Source organism: Thunnus albacares, chromosome 4 (genome assembly GCF_914725855.1).
Source record: "Thunnus albacares chromosome 4, fThuAlb1.1, whole genome shotgun sequence".
NCBI classification, from domain to species: domain Eukaryota; kingdom Metazoa; phylum Chordata; class Actinopteri; order Scombriformes; family Scombridae; genus Thunnus; species Thunnus albacares.
In genome coordinates, this window is record NC_058109.1 from 8,670,020 (window position 1) to 8,696,245 (window position 26,226).

Below are 26,226 nucleotides of genomic sequence, written 5' to 3' on the forward strand. Positions count from 1 at the left end.
AGCTGCTCTCTCCGATTGGACTGTTAGATACACTCCTCCCACTCATTAACATGAATGGCAGCCTGTGTTTTCAACATTCACGCACTCTAGAGCTCAGAATCCACTCTCTGTCAGCTTGAAACATTTTTTTTTTTTTTTTTTTTTTTTTGATAAAACACGGGAATGTTTGGTGTCACATTGTCCAAATCGTTTTCAGCCCAACAAACAGCAGACTGTGAAGCATTTTTTTTTTTCCACTTTGCTCTAAGTCACAAGATGCTCCACCAACAGTCATCTGAGGCTGAGTAATGAGGCGTCTCGCTGCCGAGGACTGGAGGACGCTGATGGGTGTTCGGGTAATTTCAATGCACAATAGGAGAGAAAAATGTCCAAACAAATGTTGTGCAAATCGGAGCTGGTTAGGAATTACTAGATTAAGATGTTTAGATTTTAAAAAAAAAACAACAGATACAGGAACATATCTGTAGTTGTTTTCCATCGGAGGAACTTAACAACCCATAAACTTGTTCTGTCTACAACATGTATGTATTATTTTAATGTATTTTAAAAACTGGGACATTTTGACTCTGTTAACATGGTGTCCGAGGAGTTTAAAGCACTGACCATGAGCAACACCGCTCCCCATTTTTCTCTCTCCGCTCATTTCCTGTCATCTCTCTACCTTCGACTTTCTAATAAAAGCATAAAGTGCCCCCCAAAATACTAATAAGGTCCCTTTTTTTTCTTACCTTACATTGTGACATGCTGCTCTGATTAATACCTGCAGCGTGATCAATCAGTCACCTGACGATGACTCATCTCGTAATGAATTTAGTAACAAGATGACACCATTACCTCATTAAACATGTGACCTACATTTCTGTCACTGAAGGTTTAACATTTGATTAAAATAAAATAAAATAGGCTATAAGAATTTCTCTTATGCGATTACATCAGATGTTCAATCCACAATGACTTTGACCTCCGAGTATCCTCCAGAAATTTACTGGATAAAAACTGTTTCACAATTGACTCTGTATGAGGATTATACAGGAAGAAAACTGCATCGTTTTATGCGATGATTCATTGATTTCCCAAAACACCTACATGACCACAATGGAAACCAGGAAATTCACAGTAATCGTACTTAAGAGATTTTATTCATCCAGTGAAGATCACATGTCGTCATTGTCAGTCGTACAAAGCTCTCTTGTTCTTGTTGTGTATCGTTTGTTAAAATCTGCATAATTCAGACCCCCTTTTAAAACCCAGAAACACACCCGCAAGCTGAATGAAGTGACAGTCAGCAGAAAACAGCGGAAACATTATTTAAGAGTTCTCGAACTGGGAGGACACAGTTTCAGATCTGTTTCCATTAGATAGTTTTCACCAGTTTTGGTCACTCCCACCTCTGTGTACAATCATCTTTATCTCTGCCAGAAAATCCCTTTTTTTTTTTTTTTTTTTTTTTTTTGCGTGTGATACACACGGAGTCACTGCTGCTGTGCCTTTCAGCCGACAGGGAAGAGAAAAATGTGTTTATTTATTTATTTATATACTGTATATGCCTGATGTGGCATCTAAATCAATATATCATGAAATATGACTCAGTGTTTCCCCACAGGAAATTAGTTTGCAGAGATGGGGAACACCTGACTATGACTGACTGTGCCGGTTGTCTTGACTTTTCCCAACTTGTAAAAAACACAGTTTCTCCCTGTACTGCAGTGTCATCTATTCACTCAGCCGTCACATACACGGCCTTTTGTGTCTGTGCTCGTTCTCCCTGAATCTTAACACATGTTTCATAACAGTGGTAACAAGATGTACATGCGTAGCTGCTTTCATAAGGTTGATGTTTAATTTAATTTGTTGCTGCCTGGTTTTGCTGGCTCCTTATCCGTCTCCGCTGCAGGAAAGCAACACAACAGCTTGTCTCAAGTTTCAAAATCATGACACAGTCCAAAAACCGGTGACCCGGCGGACACAAACAGATTCTGACCAACAACGAGTGACTGAACAGAAAGCAGCGAGGACATCATGTGGTCTGAAGCAGCTGTTTGTTTAACAGATGCAGGCTGCCGATGGAACATTTGTGTCAATAAAGTTTAGTGCAGAAGAGCTATAAATGTGTCTGCCGGCTCTACCGAAACATGTCTAACCTGCAGGCTGTTTACTGTGGTGATGACTGCCAGTTCAGGACTCTGTGTGTGTGTGTGTGTGTGTGTGTGTGTGTACAGTAGGCTGTGTAATAAACAATGCATTTGAAGGGAGGAACTGAAAGTGAGACTCATGGCAGGGAGTGGAACATAAAACAAAGCACAGGAGGAAGGAAAGAAACTGACTGCAGTCCTAACCGCTAATCTTTTCTCCTCTTCATAGCAGCAGTTCAAAGCACTGACTTATTCCAGGCTTTGAATATGATTTAGGGGGAAGTGATCAGGCTAAACGAGGCGCTAAGTTATTCTTTAAAGATTTAAACCATTGAGATAAGTTGCTTCCTTTTGTTGTTGAATCACTACATTTTGACCCACACTGGTATTAAAACCAGTACTGCATGTTTACATGCATGAGCCAGCCAGGAGCTCACTTACATATTCATTAATTCTTTCATTCGGGCGCCGTATGTCCTTGTTTAGAGTCAAGCTGCTTCTATTTTATGCCTATCCTCGCTGTATTTGGATTAAAATGTATGTAAATTTAACCAAAACTGTTGCAAATGTTGTTTGTCTTCACAAAATTTTATTCTTCAGAGGTCAGAGGGGGCAGAGCCTTTCAAACAGCATTTAGACCTTGTAACGATAAAAACTCCACTCGATTCCACATTTACTGTTGATGGCAACACACCGGTGATATATGATGCATTATAAAGGAGCTGCAGTGTTTGGAGTGGTTCTAAAATAACCAGTCTGATAAGCAAAATAAGCCCATCCCCGTGGACACCTGATACCTGTTGTCACAGCCGGTGGAGCCTGTGAAATGTAAAGCGGACTTTACTTTTTTTTTTTCAGTGAATATGTGTGAACACACTTGTGTTCTGCATTCCTTAAACTCAATGAAATAGGAATTTGTTTCCACTCAGGTTTGCAGTTCCTTTTTGCCAATTCTTTCTGGAAATCGAGTTCAAATTCGCACCACATTCGGATGGAAACTTGACCAGGGGTCCTGATTTACTTCTCATATCTATAATGTGTTGAGCAATGAACTCTCTGAACCCGTCAGGAAGGGGGCGCGGCCTGCGGTTTGACTTGTAGGATGTATTGTCTCTTTGTGTTGTCTTGTCAGGATGTTTGCAGCCCCGTACTGTCGTATTTTTAGCATCGTTTTTTTTCGTTTACCTCTTGAGGAACAAGCAGGCATGTCCCACTTGGTGTGCCCCGCTTATCAACAAGCTGCAAACAGCTGCTGTTATCTAACATGTTCGAGACACTCTCCATGTCTTGTTGGCATTCCTTGGCTTTCTGCCTCTTACACGACACACACACACACACACTACTGTGGATGTGGTGACTTCATGATGTTTTTAAGGAGAAACTGTTTATTTCTCAATAATTGTGATGGAAAGTCACTTGAGGCACTTTTTCACAGAAACAACAGGCCCTTTCTCAGTCTGTGTTTTTGTCTGTCCTTATGTTCGTGTGAGAAGTCAACAGTTGCGGGCCAGATGTACGTGTCGCAATTCGGAATCCACATTTCAATAAGAATGTCCCCGACGCCCTCAAGTGTTCTTACACCACCTTATTTATTTGATTTTTGATGTGACGGTGCCTGATTCAAGTTGGACAACGTTGACTGTTAAAACTGACTGGAATTCATGAAGCTCCTACATTATGGGAGTTATGGTAGTCTTTGATTTGAATGAAACTGACCTGAATTCAGTCCTCGAGAGGATGTCACAGTTTTGACACGGATAGGGTTGTCACTTTTTATTTAAATTTGGAGCTACCGTTCAAATGTGGGTAAAAATGTAATACATTCGAAATCAAAATTCAGTGGTCGGTCTTTTTGCAGAGAGGCAGTGGAGTCACTGTGAATGAACAGAACATGGTCAGACTGGATTTTTCACCTTTTTTCAATTTACTTGCACACTGAGGGGGAAAAAGCAGGTGTGACAGGAAAGAAGCAAGTGTTGGCTTGTAAGCATAAACTGCGAGAGCTAACATGTCTTGCAGGCTAACAGCAGCTTTTCACAAAGTTGAAAGTTATGCAGCGTTTTAACACTTTATGGTTAATCTCTGTTTTCGACCTTGCACACGTTGAGTTGAGTAAAGGTGCGAGTCCGCCGCAGCTGGCTGGAGATCGCACTGAAAGAGTGAAACGCAAGCATGCAAATTTGGCCCATCAGGTGGGCTCGAATCGATTTAACTGTAAGACGGGGTGATTGTTAGCAGAGCAGAAATGTAATGTGATAGTGTCTCCCTATTAATGATGCTAGGCTAATCTGACTAGCATGGTTGAACTAACAGGAAGAAACGGGTACGGCTCAGTCTTCATTTTGTTATTTCTCTTTAAGCTAATTTTTAACAGTAAATGAATTGATGATCAGTGTGAACGTCCCGGTCTTGTCTGTCAGAGCAGCAACAGCAGCAGTCATTGGTTGAAACCTCAGAGGGTTTTTGGTTCAGCCCAGAGGAGGTCAGCTGGCTCTGACACCAGCTGCAGGTACCGTCACCTGGGCCATATCAAAGTCAAGACGCCCCTCCCTCACAGCCCTGCGGAGCTCGTTAGCTTTCTGAGCTAATTGGGAGGGTCTTGACTGCACAGATGCTGACGCACTTCAAAGGAGTTCCCCTTCAAAGAGCAGACAGGTTAGAGTGGGAATAGGTGGAGGAACATGAATAAATGCATGAATTCATGTTAAATTGTTTGACTCTCTTATAGAACAGTTGAACCTGGAGAGAAGTGGTCCTTCACAGCTGCCTTTTTGTTTAATACTACTGGTTGAAATCATTTTAGTTGAGTTTAGAGCTGCAGCGTTTAGTTGATTGCCAACTATTAAATTAATCACCAACAATTCTGATGGTCAATTAATTGTTTTGAGTCATTTCTTAAAGATCCTCTCCAGACATAGATGTATAAAGATTATCTGCTCGGAACAATAATGTGTGTCAGATATAGTTTTTCTGCAAAAAAAAGTATAATTACCACGTTAAAATCCTTAAAATGACATCTACTCCTTCTCCCTCATTAAATATTCCAGCATCTGCAGTGCAGCGGCTTCTCTGGCTCTTGATTAAGTGCTCCTAATATGTGTTATAAGTGTGCAGATAAAACAACCAGTTGCAACTAGGCCAAAAAGTTAGAGCCCAACCGAACTTCTGAGCATGATCAACAACTCGCCCGCCTCGTTTCCACTAAATCTTAGAGCAGACTGCAGTTCCTGAAGATGCAATGCCCTGCGGCAGCGGACCGGCGTAGCAGACTACAACGGCTCAGAGGCGAGAGGAAGCGGCGTGCACAGAAGCAAGAGAAGCAAGCAGAAGAGGGGTTAGCGGGCCGGTCTGATAGCCAAGCTTAAAGCTAACGTAACCAGGCCAGCCATTCCATCGCTCCTTTTGGTCAATGTTTGCTTACTGGGTAACAAAATGGCTGAGTGTTTATTAGGAGATGAAGAAATGTTGCTCTTCTCCTGACAGAAACTTGGCTAAACAACAAGATGCTGGACTCAACTTTTATGCCTAATGGGCTGTTACTCTTCTGTGCAGATTGGAATCAGCTGTTGGGGGGGGGGGAAACCTGAGGAGGGAGACTCTGCGTATAATAATCTTTAATTATAAACGACTGGTTCCTTAGATTTGTGCCTGAATGAATCCGTCTTTTAGAGATTGTCCTTGGTACACTGCAGTTTCAAAGCAGAAATGCTCCGTCATGGCGTTGACTGATTATTTATCTCCTGATTTGTCTTGTAGCTTATGAAAAACACCACATGGACATGTTAACAGGGTTAAAAACTTGATTTTAATTAGAGGGGAAAGAAAAAGTCCAAATTCTCTGATTTCAGCTTCTCAAATGTGAATATTTTCTGGTTCCTTCAGTCTTCTATGACAGTAAACTGAATGTCTTTGGTTTGCAGACATTTGAGGACGTCATCTCGGGCTTTGAGAAACAGTGATTGACATTTTTCACCATTTTCTGACATTTTATAGAACAAACAACTAATCGATTCATCAAGAAAATAATCAACAATTGAAATAAATGTTATTGCGGTGAGTCTAGTTCCTTAATATTTCTAATTATCGGTCTGCATCGCATACTACGTAACCAAAAGTATGCGGACAGATGAACGTTTAACCCACATTCGATTGGTGAACATGTAATTCCCAAACCATGAGGCAACAATCTGCTGCTATAACAGCCTCCACTCTTCTTTGAAAACTTTCCGCCAGATTTTGGAATCAGGACGGAGGGATTTCCTCCCATTCAGCCACAAGATCATTAGCGAGGTCCAGCGCTGATGGTGAGCGATAAGGCCTGGATCACAGTCCGCGTTCCAGTTCATCCCAAAGATGTTTAATGGGTTGAGGTCAGAGCTCTGTGTAGGGAAGTGAAGTTTTTCCACACCAAACTGGGAAAACTGTTTCTTTATGGAGCTTTGTGCACAGGGTTATTGGCCGAAAGTTGTCTAAAATATCATTTGTATGCTGCAATATTAAAGTCACAGCTACAACATCTGATATTTCTGAGTGAGATGAAACATGTGGGCCGGGTGTAATAACAAGAGGGATTTTGTCGCATCCTTCAGAATTGATAAGATGGCTGGAAAGTGGACGTGGCTTAGCGAAGACGTAGTGATGAAAAGCTGTTTGCTTCTCACCCGCACTTCCATCGACCCCTGTTGTTAGATTTGAAGGAGGAAGAAGAGGCAGAAATGCAGAAATGAGACCTCAATTACACTTCACTCTGCTCACTACCACGACCCACGAGTGGTCATGTGGTTTTATAAGCCGGGTGGGGTTAACAGGTCGCCCCAAATCACATTTAATAAAACACTGCTGTTAAAAAGACTTACAGGAAAGTGTCCACATACTTTTGACCACACAGGTGATGTTTAGACTCTGCATGTTGCTCAGCCTGTCATCCCAGCAGTGCTTACTGTTAAACATGAACACAAACACTCAGACTCACGTTAACATGCAGATTTAACACACAGTCTATCGTGTCCGTATCGAGTCCCACGTACTCATCATTTTACCACCGAACGCCGCCCTCACCTTCGGAAAGATTTAGATGGATTAACGGCGATTTTGATCTAATGTTCCCAGCGTATCACCGAGTTTTAGTGTTTGTTGCTGCAGAGTTGAGGAGCGTTTACAGTAAACAGGGTCCTCTGGTGGTGAGGTCAGACCAGAATATACCTGAGACCTGCTGACTCTGCTGCTCATCAGCCATAGATATTAAAAACAAACACCCACGACTACAGACTATTTGTTCTGGAGATGGCGTTTCTTCAATCCAATTCCACATTTTTACACTGTTGTACCCTTTTTTTTTATTTATTTTTTCTCCGTCCTTCGGTCTGACATGTTGTTTCGGAGGAGTTATCTCTATTTTTTGGTAGGATAGGTTGACAGCTAGAATTAAAATGACAACCATTAGTTCTAACTAGAAGATGAAGACCAGAAGATGTGGCTGAAAGTGTAGGACAAAAGCTAGTGGATCTCATGATAAGAATGTTTTTGACAATTACTGGATATTTTTTTGTGAAAATCAAAACCGTGAATAATTTATCCTGCTCATCTTGTAGAGTAAACCAGTGTTGGCACATGTGGACAATATCGTTTCATGAAAAGCCCAAACATTAAAGGGACAGTGCTCTAAATCTCTCAGCTCTGCCGTGTGTTTCGCTGTTTCCCTTCATCTGCTCTAACAATGGAGGCTTTTATCTGACTGATCCTCATACACATTCACACCTGGGGACTTGACCAGCACCACCGGCGTCTGAAGTGTCCCTCAACAAACAACACACACACACACACACACACACACACAGGCTGCTGCAGGTTTGATTCAGTGTGTTTTGGGTTATGATCAGTGTAGATCAGAACTCTGCAGCTTCAGAGCTTCACGCTGTAAACAGGATTATTAACCCTCTGGACGGCTTCCAGATGTTGCTGCTTTGTTCGATTCGGATCCGTCTTTTCCCTCGTGTGGTCTTAAAAAGACGTGAAGGACAAAACGGACGTTTAGTGCTGTGCTGCCGTCTCCTGTGTCCTTCACAGTTTATCAGCAGCGTTCCCTTCTTCCACTTCTTTGTCTCTCTCTGCCGTCACCGTGTTCGTTCGTTTCATCAGATGGCAGGGAATCCTTGTCAGCAGGCACACACACACACACACACACACACACACACACAGAGCATCAGACAGTTAGATTGTGTTGTTTCTTTTGCATATTTATCACACAGGATCTTTACATTCTGGCTGCATAATCGATTATTTTGACTGTTATTCTGTTTGGCCTGTAAAATACCTGAAAATAATGAAAAATGTCACAATTCTCCTAAACCCAAATTCACTCACAACAGTCCAAAACCCAACAATATCCAGTTACAATCATAGTAGACTAAGAAAATCCAGCATTAGCTTCTCAACTAGTGAATAAAAACTCACTGGTAGTGCCAGCCAATGACAAGGAAGCATCAAGGACCAGATATAATCCCAATCGGATATGGACACTGGATCCACATGCACTTCTGTTTAGGGCTGCAACTAACCATTGTTTCCATTATCAATTTATCATGTTGTCAGAAAATGCCCGTTATCATTTCTTAGAGTTCACGGTGACGTCCTCAAATGTCTCGTTTTATCTAATCAACAGTCCAAACTCTAAAGATATTCATTTTTCCATCACGTATGACACAGGAAAAGCTTCAAATCCTCAAATTCTACAAGCTGCAACCAGTAATTTTGTGACTAATACAATTTTTTTTGATTATCAAAATAATTGCAGATTAATTTTCTGTCAATCAACTAATCGTTGCAGCTCTAGTTCTTTTATACTGCCTGGACGGTCCACACAGACACTGGCAGAGGAAATGTATGTCAACATTGTCATAATAACAAAATTCAACGTATTGATGCACTTATAACATGTTAAGATGCCAAATTTTAACCCGTTAGGAAGAAGAAACTCGGCGAGTAAAGACATAAAATATTTTTTTTTTATAACGCACACAAGAATCAATAAGGTTTTGGTCACCTGGCTTTCCATAATTTGATGCTCAGCTGCTCAAACATTTGAATATTACACACACACACACACACACACACACACACACAACAACACAATAGACTTTGGGGCCTCAGTCTGGTTGTCTAAACTGTCTACTCATCCAGCCAGTCAGTCAGGAATCCCAGGAATGAACTTTCTACACCAAACCTAGACTGTGTTGCCTGCTACAGCTATGACACACACACACACACACACACACACACACACACACACACAGCGATGACGATGGTGACGATGTTGCTCATCAGTCTCACTGAACAGATCAGATTGTTTTTGTACGGGTTCATCAGTCGACACCGTCTCCTCCCTTGTGTCAAACATCAATATCTGTTTTTCCACTCTTGTCTTTTTCTATATTGTGAGCAGTTTATCTACAAATATAGTCGAGTCAGTTTTATTTATATGGCGCCAAATCATAATAGAAGTCATCTCAGGGCACTTTTCACACAGAGCAGGTTTAGATCCTACTCTTTATTTTTACAGACACCCTACATTCTCCCGTTAAAGCGCTTGGTGACATCGGGAAGGAAAAACTCCCCTTTAACAGGAAGAAACCTCGAGCAGAACCGACCGGGCTCTGAGTACATCATGACGAGATGAAGCTTCAGCGTGAGCCAAATGAAATAAACCAATACAAATAAACAGTGGCTGATGAATGGGATGAATATCATGTCATATTTTGAAACTGAAAAAAAAAAAAAGCTTTGAAAGGTTGAAACTCAGTACTTGAAATCTAGTAAAAAAGGGTTTTACAAGATTGAAATAATGTTTTGAAGGATTACATAATGTTTTGAATGGCTCAAAAAAAAAAAACAACCAAATCTCTGCAAACATTGTGCATTTGAGTTTTCCTTCTTCACAACTGCAGTTTTTTTTTCTTAAACACATTTTCAGAGTTTCAAATCCGTCACTGCTCTCCTGGTGTATCAGTTTGATTTCCAGGTTTGAAACCTTTATAAATAGTGATCTGAAAACCGGTGACCAAATGTTGGGAAAAAGGTTTTGAAACATTGAAACTCGAGTTTCGAAAGGGCGAATCTTTATTTTGAAACTTTTGAGGATGTACATTTGCACTTGTGTTGCGGACCGTTCTTTCAGAGCTGAGTTTACAACACCCACTCATCACAGATCTGCACACACACAGTTAGTCGCCAGCTGGCGAGTCACGTGATTTCTGGCAGCGTTGTCTTGCAGCTCTGGTCTGAAATGAATGACATGATATTCATCCCATACTGATATCTTCCTTGAGCTGATAGTGTGTCAGAGGCAACCTCGTCTGTTAGTTTTCAAATCTGAAAACGTACCTGAAGCTCAAACTATTGCCTTCATGTTAGTTCATAGAACGTTTATCCGCTTAGAGTTTAAGATTTTTCTGTCTTGCAGTGCTCAGAATACAAAAAAACCCCAAAATACTGTAAACCTACTGAAATCAGAAGGTTTGACTCTCTGAGTTTCTTCTGGTTTTTTCGTGTTTCACACTGTATGACTGATCATTCTTTAAGATCAAATGTTGTGTTTGTACATGTTGATCAATATGCACAAATCTGTGCTTGTCTTTGTTGTTCTGACTGCACATTGACAAGTCTAAATATGTATCTACAGGCTCCGTGTATCTCTGCAGATGTCAAACATACCATCTGATGATCATCACCTCTGATACAGTCAGTCCTGACCTGTGTTCCAGTACGAGCGTTTAATGAAATGTTAGGTATTGAGACACCAGTTGAACCTTGAACAAACACTGACAGCAGCTCACCAGTGTTCAGTCAGACTGACTCCTGGGCTTTCAGCCAATCAGGAAGAAGCGAGGGGCTGCTGTCAATAATGGATTTATCATCAAGACGAGCTCAAGCTTCATGCTTCCTCTTGTGTGTGTGATCGATATTCACCGGGGTAAAGCAGAACTACTTAGAAACCCTGTTTTAACCCGGACACACCCTCCTTCATATTCAAAAAAAATGCCTTCATATCCAGAACCCACACCCACCCATGTTTCATTTATATAACATAACTACGACACGTCCCATTTTATCCAGTACAGACACCAAAATAGTTGTACATGCTTTTATAACATTTTATATCATCCAGAATTGATTATTGCCACATACTCTTCTTCTCTTCTCTCATCTACCCACGAGGTCTTCATTTGGTCCAAAACGTAGCAGCTAAGGGTCTTTATAAGATCTAAGAAGTTCAACAATATCACACCTGTCCTGATGTCTTTGCATTGGCTTCTCACTAAATTTAATTAAAAAAAATATTCCGAGGTAGAGCTGCTGCTCTCAGAGTTACCCCCTTCTTTGGAATAAAGTCTCTCTCCAAATACAGGAGGCAGGCTCTGTTGAGATCATTATTATTATTATCATAGATTTAAACCCATCTCTCTTCTCATTGGTCCTTCCTTGTTTCACTGGTTGAGTAAACATAACTACTTACCTTAAATCTGTTCTATTCTACATGTCTTGTGCATCATTTTTGACACATTTCCTCCAAAATTAAGACTAACATAACATAATCAGGACCATGTATGTGGTATGTTTTGAAGCTTCAGGGTTCATACTACAATTTTAAATATAGTTCTTTGTGTTTGATCAAAGTTTGGTCAAACAGCGTGAGTTTGAACTCACTGACCGGTAATGTTAAAGAGGTTAAGAAGGCAGGTTAAAGTGAAGAAAGAGACAAACAGGAAACCGGCAGGAAGTCCCCACCTTTACTGTTGTTTATGATGATCACTCGTAATTGTCCATACTGTGTCATCATCATTAACACACACTGAACTGAGATTAACAGCTGTGTGTATGTGTATGTGTATGTGTATGTGTGTGTGTGAGAGAGAGAGAGAGAGAGAGAGAGAGAGAGAGCGAGTGAGTGATGCTGCATGACTCCAGACCTCTGCTTGCTTTCGTCTCTCTCTGCAGTGTGGGGATTTCCTTTTTCCACTCTGGTCACATGACTGCAGATATGGGTGTGGTCTCCTGCATTCCTGGCCTCTCTCTCTTTTCTCTCTCTCGCTCACTCGTTCCCTCCGTTTGGCATTCTGCGACACTATCTTTCTTTCACACATACACACACACACACACACACACACACACACACACACATACCGTCTAGACCGAACACACTCCAGCACTGTGTCGGCCGTTTGACGTGCCCTGCATGTGGAAATGTCTGTGTGAAGCCACTGTGACGTGATTCAATGGGATTTTGTGTGTGTGTGTGTGTGTGTGTGTGTGTGTGTGTGTGTGTCTGTAGGTGCTCCATGTGTGTGTTGTGGGATCTGTTGCTGGGTGCAATAAGAAAATAAGTTCCTCTCTGTGTGGAGGGTGTGGCCAGCAGTGAGTTTGCATAGTGGGATTGTGTGTGTGTGTGTGTGTGTGTGTGTGTGTGTGTGTGTGTGTGTGTGAGGAAGAGGAGGGCGGTGCAGGCTGCTGCTTTAGTATGCAGAGCAGGTGTGTCTGCAGAGGCAAAGAGCAAAGACGAGGGAGGGTAACGGCAGCGGAACAGAGGGACGGTTGATGGAAGATAATCAACGGAGAAAAGACTTCAACATTTTTCATGACCTGAAAAACTGATCATGTGTGTGTGTTTGTGTGTGTGTGTGTGTGTGTGAATGTGTGTGTGTGTGTGTGTGTGTGTGAAAGAAAGAGATTTCGAAAATATCTCTCAAATCTTTTTTTTTTTTTTTTTAATGTAGGCGATCATCTCCCAGTAGACACAGTAACATACCAGTGACAGCAGCTGGGACTGTTTGGTTTGGCTGAAATGTAAAATAATAGACCGCAGAGAGTCAAACTGTTAAGAAATGTGTTTGTGATAAAAATATTTTAAAGTTCGAGAAAATAACTGTCTGACAGGCTGAATCCAAGGAGTTCAAAACCCTTTTAACTCTGTTCAAACTGCTAGCTGAGACTGTGAGAGGAATGATCAAAAACACCTTCCAAAAATCAAATTCAAAGCTGAAAATCCGACTGGAGCAAAATCTTATATAATGATTATCACTCAGTCCTTTGAACTCTTGTTTAACTGTGACAGTCGCAACAAACCGTAGTCAATATATATGAGTTTGTTGCATTTAGGGATACAAATTTTAAGCAATTTTCTTTAACCGATAGTTAAAGTATTAACCAATACTGTGAATGTTGTCAAGCTGCCGTTCGAGACTGGCCAATAGAGACGTGTCTTCCATCTTTCAGCGTAAGTCCCGCCCACAAAGTTTAGCTCAACAGGAAACAAAACTTTTGGATTTGCATTTTAATCACAAATTAAAACATAAAACATTTTTTGATTGCAGTGTTTATAGTTTTACGCTCAAATCTATTTTTTTTGATTGCAAATCTGTTTGATTACGTAATAAAGATGTAACTTCATATTCTACCAGCCTCTGTTCTGTTGTGTAGTTTACATTTATATTAGAATATGGAAAATCCAAAAATCATGCACGACCAAAACACATAAGTCACGACAACTCCCAACATCTCACAAGACATAAACACGGGATTCTTTCCATCTGTACCATCTATTCCACATGATGCGAACGCAGCATGAGACGGGATGCTTGTGGTTTTCGGTGTAGAACAAAATGTGAAATGTTTAAAGGTTCTGTAAACCACACAGATGATTTCAGCTTAAATTAAAAAACCTTGTGAGGAAAGAAAACCACTTAAAAAAAAAAACTGTGAAGAGAGAGAAAGAGAGAGAGAGAGAGAGAGAGAGTTCACAAATAGACTCAAGACACACCAGGTCCAGGACTACACGCTGTCCTCTCTGCTGTTCACCCATCACACATCTATCAGTTTGTTCTGCTTGGCCTTTTTAGGCATTTTATACACACACACACACACACACACACACACAGGCTTATCATTTCTCACACACACACACACACACATACATAAGCCGAGTGGCTGGCAACATGGTGGCTGCGGCATAATTTCATCTGGAGTCAATAACAAACAGATAAGATGGACAAAGAACAGACACACTGTCTCTCTCACACACACACACATTGAAACTGGCCTTATAGCTGCATAGATGAAATAGAAACTATATATAGAGAAAGTTTACATCATGACCTCACTTCCTGTCTAGCTTCTGTAACTCAATCCGATCTGTCATTGAAGGTTTCTGTCTTTGGTCTTTGTGAAAAAGTGAAACTTATTCCTGTAGTTTACAATCAATATTCATCCATTCATGCCAGATATTATCTACAGTGGATGTTTAATACTTTTATAATCAGAATTTAGCAAAATGTTCAATATAATTAGCTTCCCTCATAGCAGAAAATAGACTGAAGGGAGATCAGATCTGCCTACTTTATATTATATTATAGTTCTTTCTAGATTTAGAAAGTTACCAGTGGATTACCACAGCGGACTGTGATTACACATCGTCCCACAGCCCGATGAATAAATAAACTGCCATATAAAATTAGCAGGCGTGTTCTGCTCCGCTCTCTCATTCTGAAGATAAGAATATTTGTTTTTCAAAAAGGGAAACTGGTCAGAGCCCTGATGAACATGTTGAATGTACTTATATTTTTGTTGTGGTTACATGTAGTTGTGGTTACATCTTGTATTATATTATAGAAACCTAATACGATGCGTTTTTTGGTGCTGTTTTTCCACCTGCATCTGTTTCCAGCGCAGCCAAACAAACTCAGGTTGATTTTAATGAAGAAGTCAGTCAGCAATAACTGCAACCACAGTCTGATTTCTCACTGCACGTGGTTATACGAGGAGGTTTCCACACCACGAGGCGCTGTTGTAAAGTTGGTTACACTGCTGAGAGGTTGAGGTCAGTGCTGTATTCGGCCGTCAGCACAACCATTGCACAAAATAGAAAAAATATCTACTGACGAAAAAATGCAGACAATTCAACTGAATATAATGCAACTTTATTCATCTACAGTTATAGATTTTGATGAATGGTCGTAGTCAGTGCTAACCACGGCGATAGGCATCGCATTTCCTGTGACTGCTTCGTAATACAAACCACCCTCTGTTTCACCAGTTGAGCACTTTCAGTGTGAAACCAGTCTTTCCCACATAATTGGATTCTATTGATCGTATATAAAGGCGGTGGCATGTGTGCATTAAAGGAGGCACATCCACACTAATTTAAATTATTTATTAAATAATGCTGTATATAAGCAGCTAACCTCAATGTTAAGATCCTTACATGCTTGCTAATAACTTGGGAGTTGAAGAGTTGGGTCCCTGAGATTGACAGCGTTGTGTTAAGAACATAGACAGACTAAACTTGAATGCATCAGTGTGGGACAGATTTGTGCAGACGTGTTCATGAAACATCCGTGAACTCCGGATTGATTCGATTCAGGAATGCGTCTAGCAGTCTTCTCGGCAGGGATAAAACCAACATTAATCCTTCCTCCTGCGCATGATCAGGTGTGTGCACGGAGAGGAGAGGAGAGGAGAGGCGAGGAGGGGCGGGGCTATTCACAGACGCTACATCGTCAATGTGCTTGTGAGAGAGAGAGAGAGAGAGAGGGAGCGAGAGCAGGGCAAGGAGGAGCCGAGCGAATCAATGCGCTACACGCAGCTCTACAGTGTAAATAGTAAAAAAAAGAAAAATAGAAAATCAATATGTAGCGGTCAATGTTGATATTGTGGCGGTCTGCCACAAATAAATCAATGTACAGGAAACACTGGAAACATCGGCGGTAGGAAATGTTCGGTAACTTAATACAGCTCTGACACGGTACGAAGCACTTTGTAATCTTGTGATTTTCAACTGTGCAAAACAAATAAAGTTATGATTAAGTTATTAAAGAGAGCGAAGAGTAAACAGTCACATATTTCAATGAGATAAAATGACATCAGATTACATGCTGCATAGTTTTCCTGTGAATCCCACATGCTTAACGATGCAATCTGACTGCTGAGTAAATACATTGAATGATTATTACAGGAGGAATGAATGGTGGCAATAAAACGTTTAGAAAACTAGGGTTTGACTTCATGGAAATCTTAGTGTCATTTAAGTGACGGTGTGGCAGAGTGTGTGTGTGTTTGTGTTATCAGCGTGTGTGTATATAACACTTGCTTGTTAAAGCAGATCAGCCACATACACACCTAGTCACATGGCAGTGGAGAACAGTGTGTGTGTGTGTGTGTGTGTGTGTGTGTGTCAGCAGGTGTGTCATTTAGGCTAAAGATAGGTATGCTCACCTTTGGACAGAGGTGGGTGTGGTGTTGTAGTTTACAATCCATAAAGGTGTGTGTGTGTGTGAGCACAGGGTTCCCACGGGTCCTTTAAATCCTTGAAAGTTTGTGAATTTGAGGGGAAAAAAAGGCCTCGAAAGGTTTTGAAAGCAGACATAAATAGACATGAGTCATTGAAAGTGCTTGGATTAATATATTTTGTGCTAGAATAGACTCGTTTTGCTTTGTTGAGTCAGAGACGGAACAAAACCACAACTTCTGTAAAACCTGCTGGTTCTCATGATTAAAATGATGTGTTGTAACAGTAATTAACTTTGATCCAAGTCTCAAACTGTGCTGTGTTTTATCCTTGAACTTGAGGGAATTGGGGCCTGGAAAGTCATTGAAAAGGCCTTGATTTAGATGTTTAAGAAGGTGTGGGAAGCCTGTGTGTGTGTGTTATGCTTGTGAAACTGTCACTTTTGTAGTTTTTTTTCTTTCATAACCGTCCCAATTCTTCTACTATTCATCCTACAGATTGTTGTACCTTTCTTGCCTCTCACACACACACACACACACACACACACACACACACACACAAATGGACACACACATACAGCACTGGTCATTTAGGACAAATATTTCCACTATTTTTGCTTTTTTTGTGTGTGTGTGTGTGTCTTACCAGAGGAAAGATATATACTGATTACTGATCAAAGCACAATAAGATGATGTTTGCTTCACAACACATAGTTTGATTTGACCTTGTATAAAATGAGACAGAACGGCTGTTTTACGTCACGTCTGTATGTTTTCTCATCATTTCCGATAACCGTCAGAACATGTTCTGTCGCTTTAACGTGAATCTCAATAATTCATGCGGGTTTATGTTCCTTTTTCATCCGTTCTAATGAAATTGTTGTAAATTCTTCCTGTTAATGCCTATATAATTAAGTCATCTCATTATCTATAATTAACACGTTCCATCACCATGACATCACCGACTATTTGCGGAATAACATACAACAAACATTAATTGGATGAGGTCTGTAGGCCGTCCATTTCATTTCATTTCATTTCATTTCATTTCATTTCTCACGTGTCTCATTGTAATAACGACTCAACTTCTGGTCAATGAACAGACGGATAATTACTGAACACAGAGAGGGGGCATCTGTCCTGCTCTGTTCAGGATAAAACACACACACTCACACAGATAGAGGGCTTTGTGAAACCTGATATGAGGAATATATAAAAAAAATCTAAAAGAAAGTTTGAAATGGAAAATAAAAGGAGCTGAAGAAGACTAGAGGTTAACAGACAGGACGTATTTCCAGGAGCCTTTTTAGGAACTTTTAACTGCATTTCGACAGCACAGCACTATTTCCAGCCTCCTTGAAGCTTTTTCTCTCGTATCGTGTCAAATACCACCAGAATGTAAATCCCACATTTGTGTAGCTTGTTTATAAGTCACATTCTCAGACTCTCTCTCTCTCTCTCTCTCTCTCTCTCTCTCTCTCTCTCTCTCTCTCTCTCTCTCTCTCTCTCTCTCGTCAGGCTCTTGGAAACGGTCAAAATGATTTTCTCCGGCAGTTAGCGTTTTTTTCAGACAGTCTGTTTGAGCTCCTCATTATCAGTAGTGACAGTAGGAATTCTTGGCTGCTTGACAGATTATTTGGACCCCGTTCGCTTTCTGCAGTAAAGTAACTAACGCTCTGGAGTCGTTTTCACCCGTCATGAATTTATTTCCCCTGTGAAAGAAAAAGACACGAGCATTCAGAAACTCCTGTGAGTTAAACTGAGCTTACAAAACACTTTTTAGTGTCTGACTAACTTGAACAAACACTCTGAACGAGACTTGAATACACTCGCTAGCTTAGCAACATTAAGACTAAAAACAACCCATAATGTGACACTCTCTGTAGGAGCCAGTGTTACAGTGGTGCGCTCTCCATTCACACTATTTCACATGTTATCTCCAACATAAAATATCTTATTTTCAGGCCAATACAGTAAAGAACAAGAGCAGCAACGACTCTGCTGTCGTATTGTTGTATCCAAAAGAAATGAGCAATGTGAGCGAGCCTATTTCACATTGTTAGTGTTCCTCTCTCGGTCTGTAAGTTCATGACAAAAAAGATCAAAGAAAAAGAAACCTGCACAGTCACAATAAAGTACAATAATCAGACCAACTGTTGCCCTTCTTACATACACGAATATCCAGCAAACACTTAGAGCAAGTGAGCAAATAGAAAACAGCTTCACATTTCCTCATTCCATGCTTGTGCACTTTCTATATCTAATAAATGAGAAACTAATTCATCAGAAGAGAAGGGGTCGAGTGTCACTTATGCTCATAACGGTCGTTCATTTATTTAAAAAAAAGGCTTGAATGGCGAGAAAATCTTTTAAAATCTACCAGTGATGTGTGTGAGAGAACAGAAATGACTCTTTGCCCTTCGTTTCATTATTAGACTTTTCATCTCACCGCCGCCTGCCGCCGCCCTGCAGCAGTGACTCGGCTCTCTCCGCGGAGCAGATGACAAACATTGCGCAAAAACGGCGTTCGGCTCTTTCTATAAATGTCCTGTCACGTCTGAATAAAGCTGTAAAAAGGAACAATGATGGTAAAGTCACCTCCGCCTGAATGAGGAAAGAGCTATCATTAACGGGGCTCGATGAGGCAATTTGATGTAATAAAAGAGCTTCGGAGTCTTTAAACTTTATGTGCGTTCCGACTCCGCTGCACCAGAGCATAACATAGCATAACATATCCTACTGCACCTGCATCAAACACACACCACAAACCACCACTCTGCTCTGTGCATGAATCAGCAGCACCAGTAACAGTACCTCTCTAATGGGCTCTGATGCTCTGTGTGTGTGTGTGTGTGTGTGTGTGTGTGTGTGTGTGTGTGTGTGTGTGTGTGTGTGTGTGTGTGTGTGTGTGTCCATGACTGAACACTAAACAGTGAAAAATGGAGGGCAGCCTTTGATGTGCACTTACATAATCTGTGGTGATGGTGATGGTTTGAAATGCCCACTTTGGTCACACATAGTCACACACACACATACACACAAACACACACACACACACACACACACACACACTGGCCCAGTTGATTTCTCTCTCTCTCTCTCTCATTGGTGTATCGTCCTCCTGCTTGATGTTGATTGGCTCTCAGTGTATTCAGTCCTGAACTCTGGATGTTCATCAGCAGGACAAAAGAGTCTGTGAATCCCGGCGCCTTTGTTTGTCGCTGTAACAATTCATTTTCACGACACCCCGGGTCTTAACTTTTCGTGACTGATTTGTAATCACTGTAATTTAATATGTTCTTCATTTGTTTCGAATCAGTTGTTCACAGATTTCACGCTTGTTTTCAATAATGACTTCGGAGGCCAACTGCGGTCTCCGACGTTCAGCGGTGTGTGTGTGCGTGTTTAGCTCGCTGTATAACCGTGCGCCTGAACACACAGCGAGGGCGGACGAGTGACGATTTGTAGATTTACTCAGTTGTTGAAGAGAGATGTGTAAATGTTTTATTTTTTAATTTCCACATGAAGATCCAATTGCTGGTTTTCTCTCTCCTTTTAGACCTTTGATCCGAATGTTTAAATGAATGTTTCTTTATTTTTCAAGCTTGAAATGGATGTACTGAAACATATTTACATACACTCAGATTGTGAATGATAAGATACTCTACATCACGTAGGCTATACGTCATAAAGTCAGAGCAGACAGTTCAGGGAGGGCAGATACTTACCAACCTATCATGCGTCTCAGAGGAGCAACGCCAACCGATAATCAGCTTATATCATAACGACCTCTGTGATTCAGGGGACTCCTTTAATAATCTGAGATGATAAACTCTCCTCTAATTGGCCCAATAAGTCTCTATGCTATTAATTAGTAAAAATGTTGCACCGATCTGTCTGCTTATGATGATGATGATGTTTAACTGTTGTGGTCTCTGTCTGTTTCCTGTCTGGATCTGGTTTATAAAATCTGTTTCCTGTTTGTCTCCTCCGCAGCGTGAAGCCAGCAGAACATGTTTACTCCCTCGTTTCCATGGTAACCGAGAGGAGCATGCACGTCCAGGACAGGAGTTAACCTCAGCGTTTGTCTCCTCCACCTGCCTCCTGTGAAAACTACACTACCCACAATCCCAGTGAACTGACGACCCAGGCTGACATATAGATCAGTTAAAAAAAAAAAAAAAAAAAGACACTCACTACTACAACAAGAACAACAACACTGCTGTGAAGAAGATCAACATGGCCAACAACACGGCGGACCACCCTCCGGGGAATTCGGTTGCCGAGGGCAACCATGACGGGGACTTTGGGGTGACCACGACGGAACTGAGGGGCCTGATGGAGCTGCGGAGCGGCGAGGCCGTCAACAAAATACGGGACACGTACGGAGACGTACAGGGCATCTGCCGCCGCCTGAAAACATCACCTATAGAAGGTAAGACACGTCCAACACGCCGAACCAGAACTAAACCAACACCCGTCAGTCATATCTGCTACTCACTGCAGTAAGATGTTGCTATGATGTGAGTTTCCTGCTTTAATTAGTAAAAAAAACATTATATCAGCAGGAAAAACTGAAACATTTTTTTGCCGTACACACTTAAAAGTCAAACATTTAGATATTATACGTCACACATCAGGCCTGTTTCCCCTAACTCCTCTGAAGAAAGGATTAACCTCCGTCAAAATCTTAATATGTTGACTGTGCTAAGCGAGTGATGACTTGCTGATTACCCACTTAAGTTCAAGATCGATATCCTGTCGTTGTGTGTATGAGAGGGAATAGCGAGGAAACGCAGCAGACAAAGGCCGTGCCAAGTTCAAGGTTATTACTGCAAACATAAACCATAATAGGCTAATAGCTAAGTACAGTGTCGTAATCAGTGTTGACGTTTTTAATCATCAGACCGGGAGCCGCTGATACGAATCTCATTCAGTCGACTCATCGTCAAGACTGATTTAATGACAATTTACACTACTAGCGTACAGTATCAACAAATGCATTGCAATTTGCAATTATTTTCCGCATCACTGCACATAAGATAACAGCACGAGAGCCTCGTCTAGCATGGCCTTCAACCCTGACTATCATGGAAACAGACACTCTCAGCTCCGGGGCTTAATTGCTCCACTTGCTGACCCACCGTACAGTGTGATAAACACTAAATCGCTGTCAGCAGCCAATCAGGAGAGCGCTCCACGGCGTGTTAGGATTTATTACTAAACTATGACCTCAGCATACCATATGTGTCTTCTGATGTTCTCACATCACAGATCAAAGACTTCACATGTATGTTTGTATTGTACAGATGTGGGGCGGCTGTTCTATAGGTGACTGTAGTGTAATTGAGCTTATGATTCTATGTTAAGTGTATGGATGAAAATCAATCAATGCTTATTATATAAAAAACTAGGGCTGAGTATTGGTACTCGATAGCTTTAAGGTATCAACTGAAATAACCCAGTATTATTATCGAAACCTCTCCAGTCAAACGATACCTGCATTTGATCGTTTTTATACCCACATCTAGTAAAAAAAAAGACTATTTGTATGGTTTTTCTCACTACTGCAGCAGCTACAACGCATCCAGTCTGTGGGGATAATACTTCATTGTACAGTTTTGTACAGTTATTTAATAAATATTTCAATAATATGAACACTTTCCAAATGTATTCGTGTTAAAATCGCTAAACAGTGAAAAATGGAGGGCAGCCTTTGATGTGTACTTACATAATCTGTGGTGATGGTTTGAAATGCCCACTTTGGTCACACACAGTCACACACACACACATACACACACACACACACACACACGCTGGCCCAGTTGATTTCTCTCTCTCTCTCACTGGTGTATCGTCCTCAGCTTGATGTTGATTGGCTCTCGGAGCTGCAGTGTTTATAGTCCTGAGCTCTGGATGCTCATCAGCAGGACAAAGAGTCTGTGAATCCAGTTTTCTTTGTTACTGCACCAAATAATTTTCATGACACCCCGAGTTTAACTTTTCATGAGCCGACTTTGATCCTTTTTGTATCTAGAAATGTCGGAGAAAAAAAAAAAAGAAGGTGTGATTGGCCCACTACCGCAGCAGCTACAACCCGTACAGTCTGTGGGGATAATACTTCATTGTACAGCTATTTAATAGATGTTTCAATAATTTGAACACTTTTAAAATGTATTTGTGTAAAAAATCTTTTCAATGGGGAGGAGTGGTGGCATTTAACACAGCTGAATGCTTCCAATCACATGATGGGTATCTATTGAAGTACTCTATTGGTATCAGTGTTGCTAAAATATCTAATTAAATTATCTAATTAAAATATCTAATTAACAAAAACACAACAAATTGGCGAATCACTGACTTAACACACTGACACTCACAGATCAAGAGGTGACCGTATGAGCCATGAAACAAAGATGATTCATGGAAACAGATGACATGTTTGTTAACAGATAGAAACACTTCTTCTTTTGTGGTGAAAGATGATCAGTTTTAGATTTCAGTCAAAGCTTCGTGTGAGGCCAGAAAATGGCCGACATGCTGCTGTTTGTTATTTCTTCCTCCCTCTATCATCCTTTGATCCCTCTGTGAGTGTGTGTGTGTGTGTGTGTGTGTGTGTGTGTGTGTGTGTGTGTTTGCAGCCATCGGTCCATTCCAGGATTGAAATTAGTTCCAGCCCGTTCCCCTAATGGCTCCATAGATCATTGCTCTGTTCCATTTAGTAATCAGGGGACAGCTATAGTCGCGTCCTCCACGCAAGAAATTACTCTCCTTAATGAAGAAAGTGTAATTATATTTTCACTGCAGAGAGGGAGGGAGGATGGGGGAAAAAATTGGGGGAAGCCTAAATGCAAGATTGAGGACACACACACACACACATAGACACACACACACACACACACACACAATGATGGACTGTGATAGTTAACTAGTGTGATAACGGACAAGTGTCAGTACAGTTTCAATCCAGGTTCTGTCTGTCTATCTTCTAATGTACATCATCTGTCCCTTCCATGAATCTGGGAGTCTAGTCCCAGTCCCTAGTATGGGTCAGGCTCTGAATCCACTGGATCCTACGTTTCCCATAATGCAACTGTATCATGTTTTTTTTTCTTTTCCTATTAAACTGTCCCTGTCCGGTAAACACCCTTGTCTTTCAAACTCCACTCCTCCAGTTTGTAATGCAGACTTTCTATCATAAATCTGTAGTGTCCAAGCCCAAGCTGAGATAACCATAATGACATCACTATGACATCAACGGGGTTGTTTTTTGTCCTCCAGATGACATTATACATGAGCAGTGAACTGACTCGTGAGTCTAGTGGAGGAGCTGATTTATAGTTCAGTGCTGGATTTCACTGTTTGATAGCACCCCTGCTACGCTGCCTGAATGTGTCGTAGATTATCTCGTTGCGCTCCGAAATAAATCCTTTGTCTTTTATTCACTTTGTGACAGGAAGTGTCAAGTTTGGGGAGCAGAAGGTGTGAAGACAAAGTGGCCTGTATCGATAAAATCCTCTATCACAGAAATGTGATTGTTATATCCATATATATCATGATATTAGGGTCCAATTGATACATTTGGCAGATATTATAGACCTCATTTGTCATGAAGATGGATCTCAGAGGGTGTTATGATGTCATCCATAGCACTATGAGGACTTCATGGTCTGTGTTGACTCAAAAGTTACAGCTACTGTGTGATATGGTGTTTTTTACTGCTACGGGCCCCTGAGTCCTGCTGGAAATCACACACGTATCGACCGCTGAGAGCCTTGAGCGGCTAGTGTCAGAAATACAACAGAAGAAGAAGAACTGGTGTATCTGTTTACAGTGCACCCAAGCAAAGGGGAAGGAAGTCAATAATTGGCCTTTGGCCGTTAATTGGCCTGATTTCTTGTTGCGCACAGGACCATAAAAGGAGTTGTTTATCTTGTAGTTGTGTTTGTGAAGCTACCACCAACTGCCTGCTAACTATTTTTAGCAAAAACACTGAAAACAAGCAGCCACAGCTAGCCTGGTTCTGTCCAAATATACAGAACAAAATCCCCCTATCAGCATCTTTAAAACTATGAACACATACCTCCGTTTTTTTAATCCATACAGACACTGAAGTGTAAAAACGACAGTGCTAAGCTAAGTTAGCAGTAGCTTCATACTTAGCATGCAGACATGTGAGTGGTGTCTGTCTAGTGGGTCCAGGGCAGGAAATGAATGGGGATTGAAATAATGAAATTCTGAAGGATTATAACTTGAAATGTCATATTTCATTTATATGTTAAAAGGTCAGTTCAGAGCAGTGTTGTGTCTTTGTGGCAGAGGGGGAAGCCTGCATGTAAACTGAGTTTTCCACTTCAGACTGTCATGTGGATGAATTATCTCTTTTTCACCTTAATTCAACCTGATTTCTCACATTAATCTGTTTTCTTGCGTCCATCCTGAACTGAAGCTGAGATGAATCATGCTTCTCATGTCCTTAAAACGCAACAGAAAAAACCTGTCCCACTGTCTGATAGCTAGCTGACAGTGTGCTAACCTGATTAGCTCTGTAACAGAAGCGTCGAGTTAACAGTTACACAGTTCACACAGTTATATTTAACTATGTGTCAAGTGTGTCTGTATCAGCTCACTGTTCTGGGTGTGATAATGAGATGTTTTCGTCTTGAGCTGCTTTTACTTTCAGCCTGTGAAATCAGCTTCTGATTGGACCTGTAGCTGACTGTCGTTGTCCTGAGTTCAACCTGATCACACACACACATCCCAAATCACGCAGACACGGCTCAGCTGCAGCCGTGCGTCCCGCTGGTTAATGTGTATTGATGAATCAGTCTGCTGCCTCTCTGGAGGTCATTGATGTCGTTGTCATTATTTTACAAAACCTGAGTGTATTCATGACACGCAGCCGCCTCTTGAGTCTGAGCATGAGATGTAAACTTTATTTATAACCTGGGCTACAAAGAGCTTCACAAAGAGACACATACAGACCTAAAAATAAACAACCGACTATTTTAGGAAAATGCTAATGAACAGCAGCGTGTTCTGTCACCGCTCAGGTGAGAAGAAGACAGGAGATGATTTCTTTTTGTCTCTGTAGCGTCACTTTTATTCCTTCATGTAAAAGTGTCTCCAAATAAACCTCAAGGATCCAGAGCGGAAACAGACAGATAAAAACAGTCACTGACTGGCAAATTTATGTATCTGTGCTGGACGTAACTACAGCAGGTCTGCAGCTAACACGCTAAGCTGTTTAGCTCTTTATTATTTGTATTAATCGATAAATAGTTCAGTCCTGTGATTCCCAACCAGAGGTTTGTACAGTATAGCTAAACATTTTTGTTTAGGAGGAGGAAAATAAACAATGCAATGAGGCTGATCTTTAATATTTTTATTGTCGCAACAGAACGACTATGCAGTAACAAAGTCATCTGTAACACCTGAACAGCTGTGATGTAGGAAACTAGTTAAAATCAAATTTAAACTTTTTTTTTAAAGGAAAAAATATAAAGACACTACTGCTATTTGGCAGATTGTCATTTTTAAAAAGAGAAAATTAGTGTCTTAAGCTTCAAGCCTCTGGTTGAGTGTTTACCATAGTGGCAGCTGACTGGCATGTAAGAGCCGGCGTTGCTAGGAGACATGCTGTCAACTTCCATGGTGACTATTGCCTTGAGAACATCGAAATGTTTAGCCTACAAATGCTGATATAAGATGTTTTTTTTTCCAACAAGCCCACACAGTGTTGGTTCTGTATTGTTGGTGATTACAACATTCAGTATGTGGGAGGACCAATCATGCTGTTAAGTTTCTGTTCCACTCGGAA

The 26,226-nt window shown here is 41.0% G+C and overlaps 1 protein-coding gene and 1 long non-coding RNA gene across 3 annotated transcripts in view; both read left to right on the top strand.

Annotated features, from left to right (window-relative positions):
• Window positions 1-26,226, top strand: part of LOC122981255 — a 571,779-nt gene that overhangs the window by 456,900 nt on the left and 88,653 nt on the right. The gene's annotated exons all lie outside the window — the stretch shown is intronic.
• The window catches only part of LOC122981240 (plasma membrane calcium-transporting ATPase 1-like), a 102,713-nt gene that overhangs the window by 22,575 nt on the left and 53,912 nt on the right, over window positions 1-26,226 (top strand). For both annotated transcript variants that reach the window (XM_044349893.1, XM_044349891.1), the window contains exon 2: window positions 20,403-20,841. In XM_044349893.1, coding sequence (XP_044205828.1) covers window positions 20,646-20,841 — 196 coding nt within the window. In that variant the 5' untranslated portion in view covers window positions 20,403-20,645. The remainder of the gene's footprint in view (window positions 1-20,402; window positions 20,842-26,226) is intronic.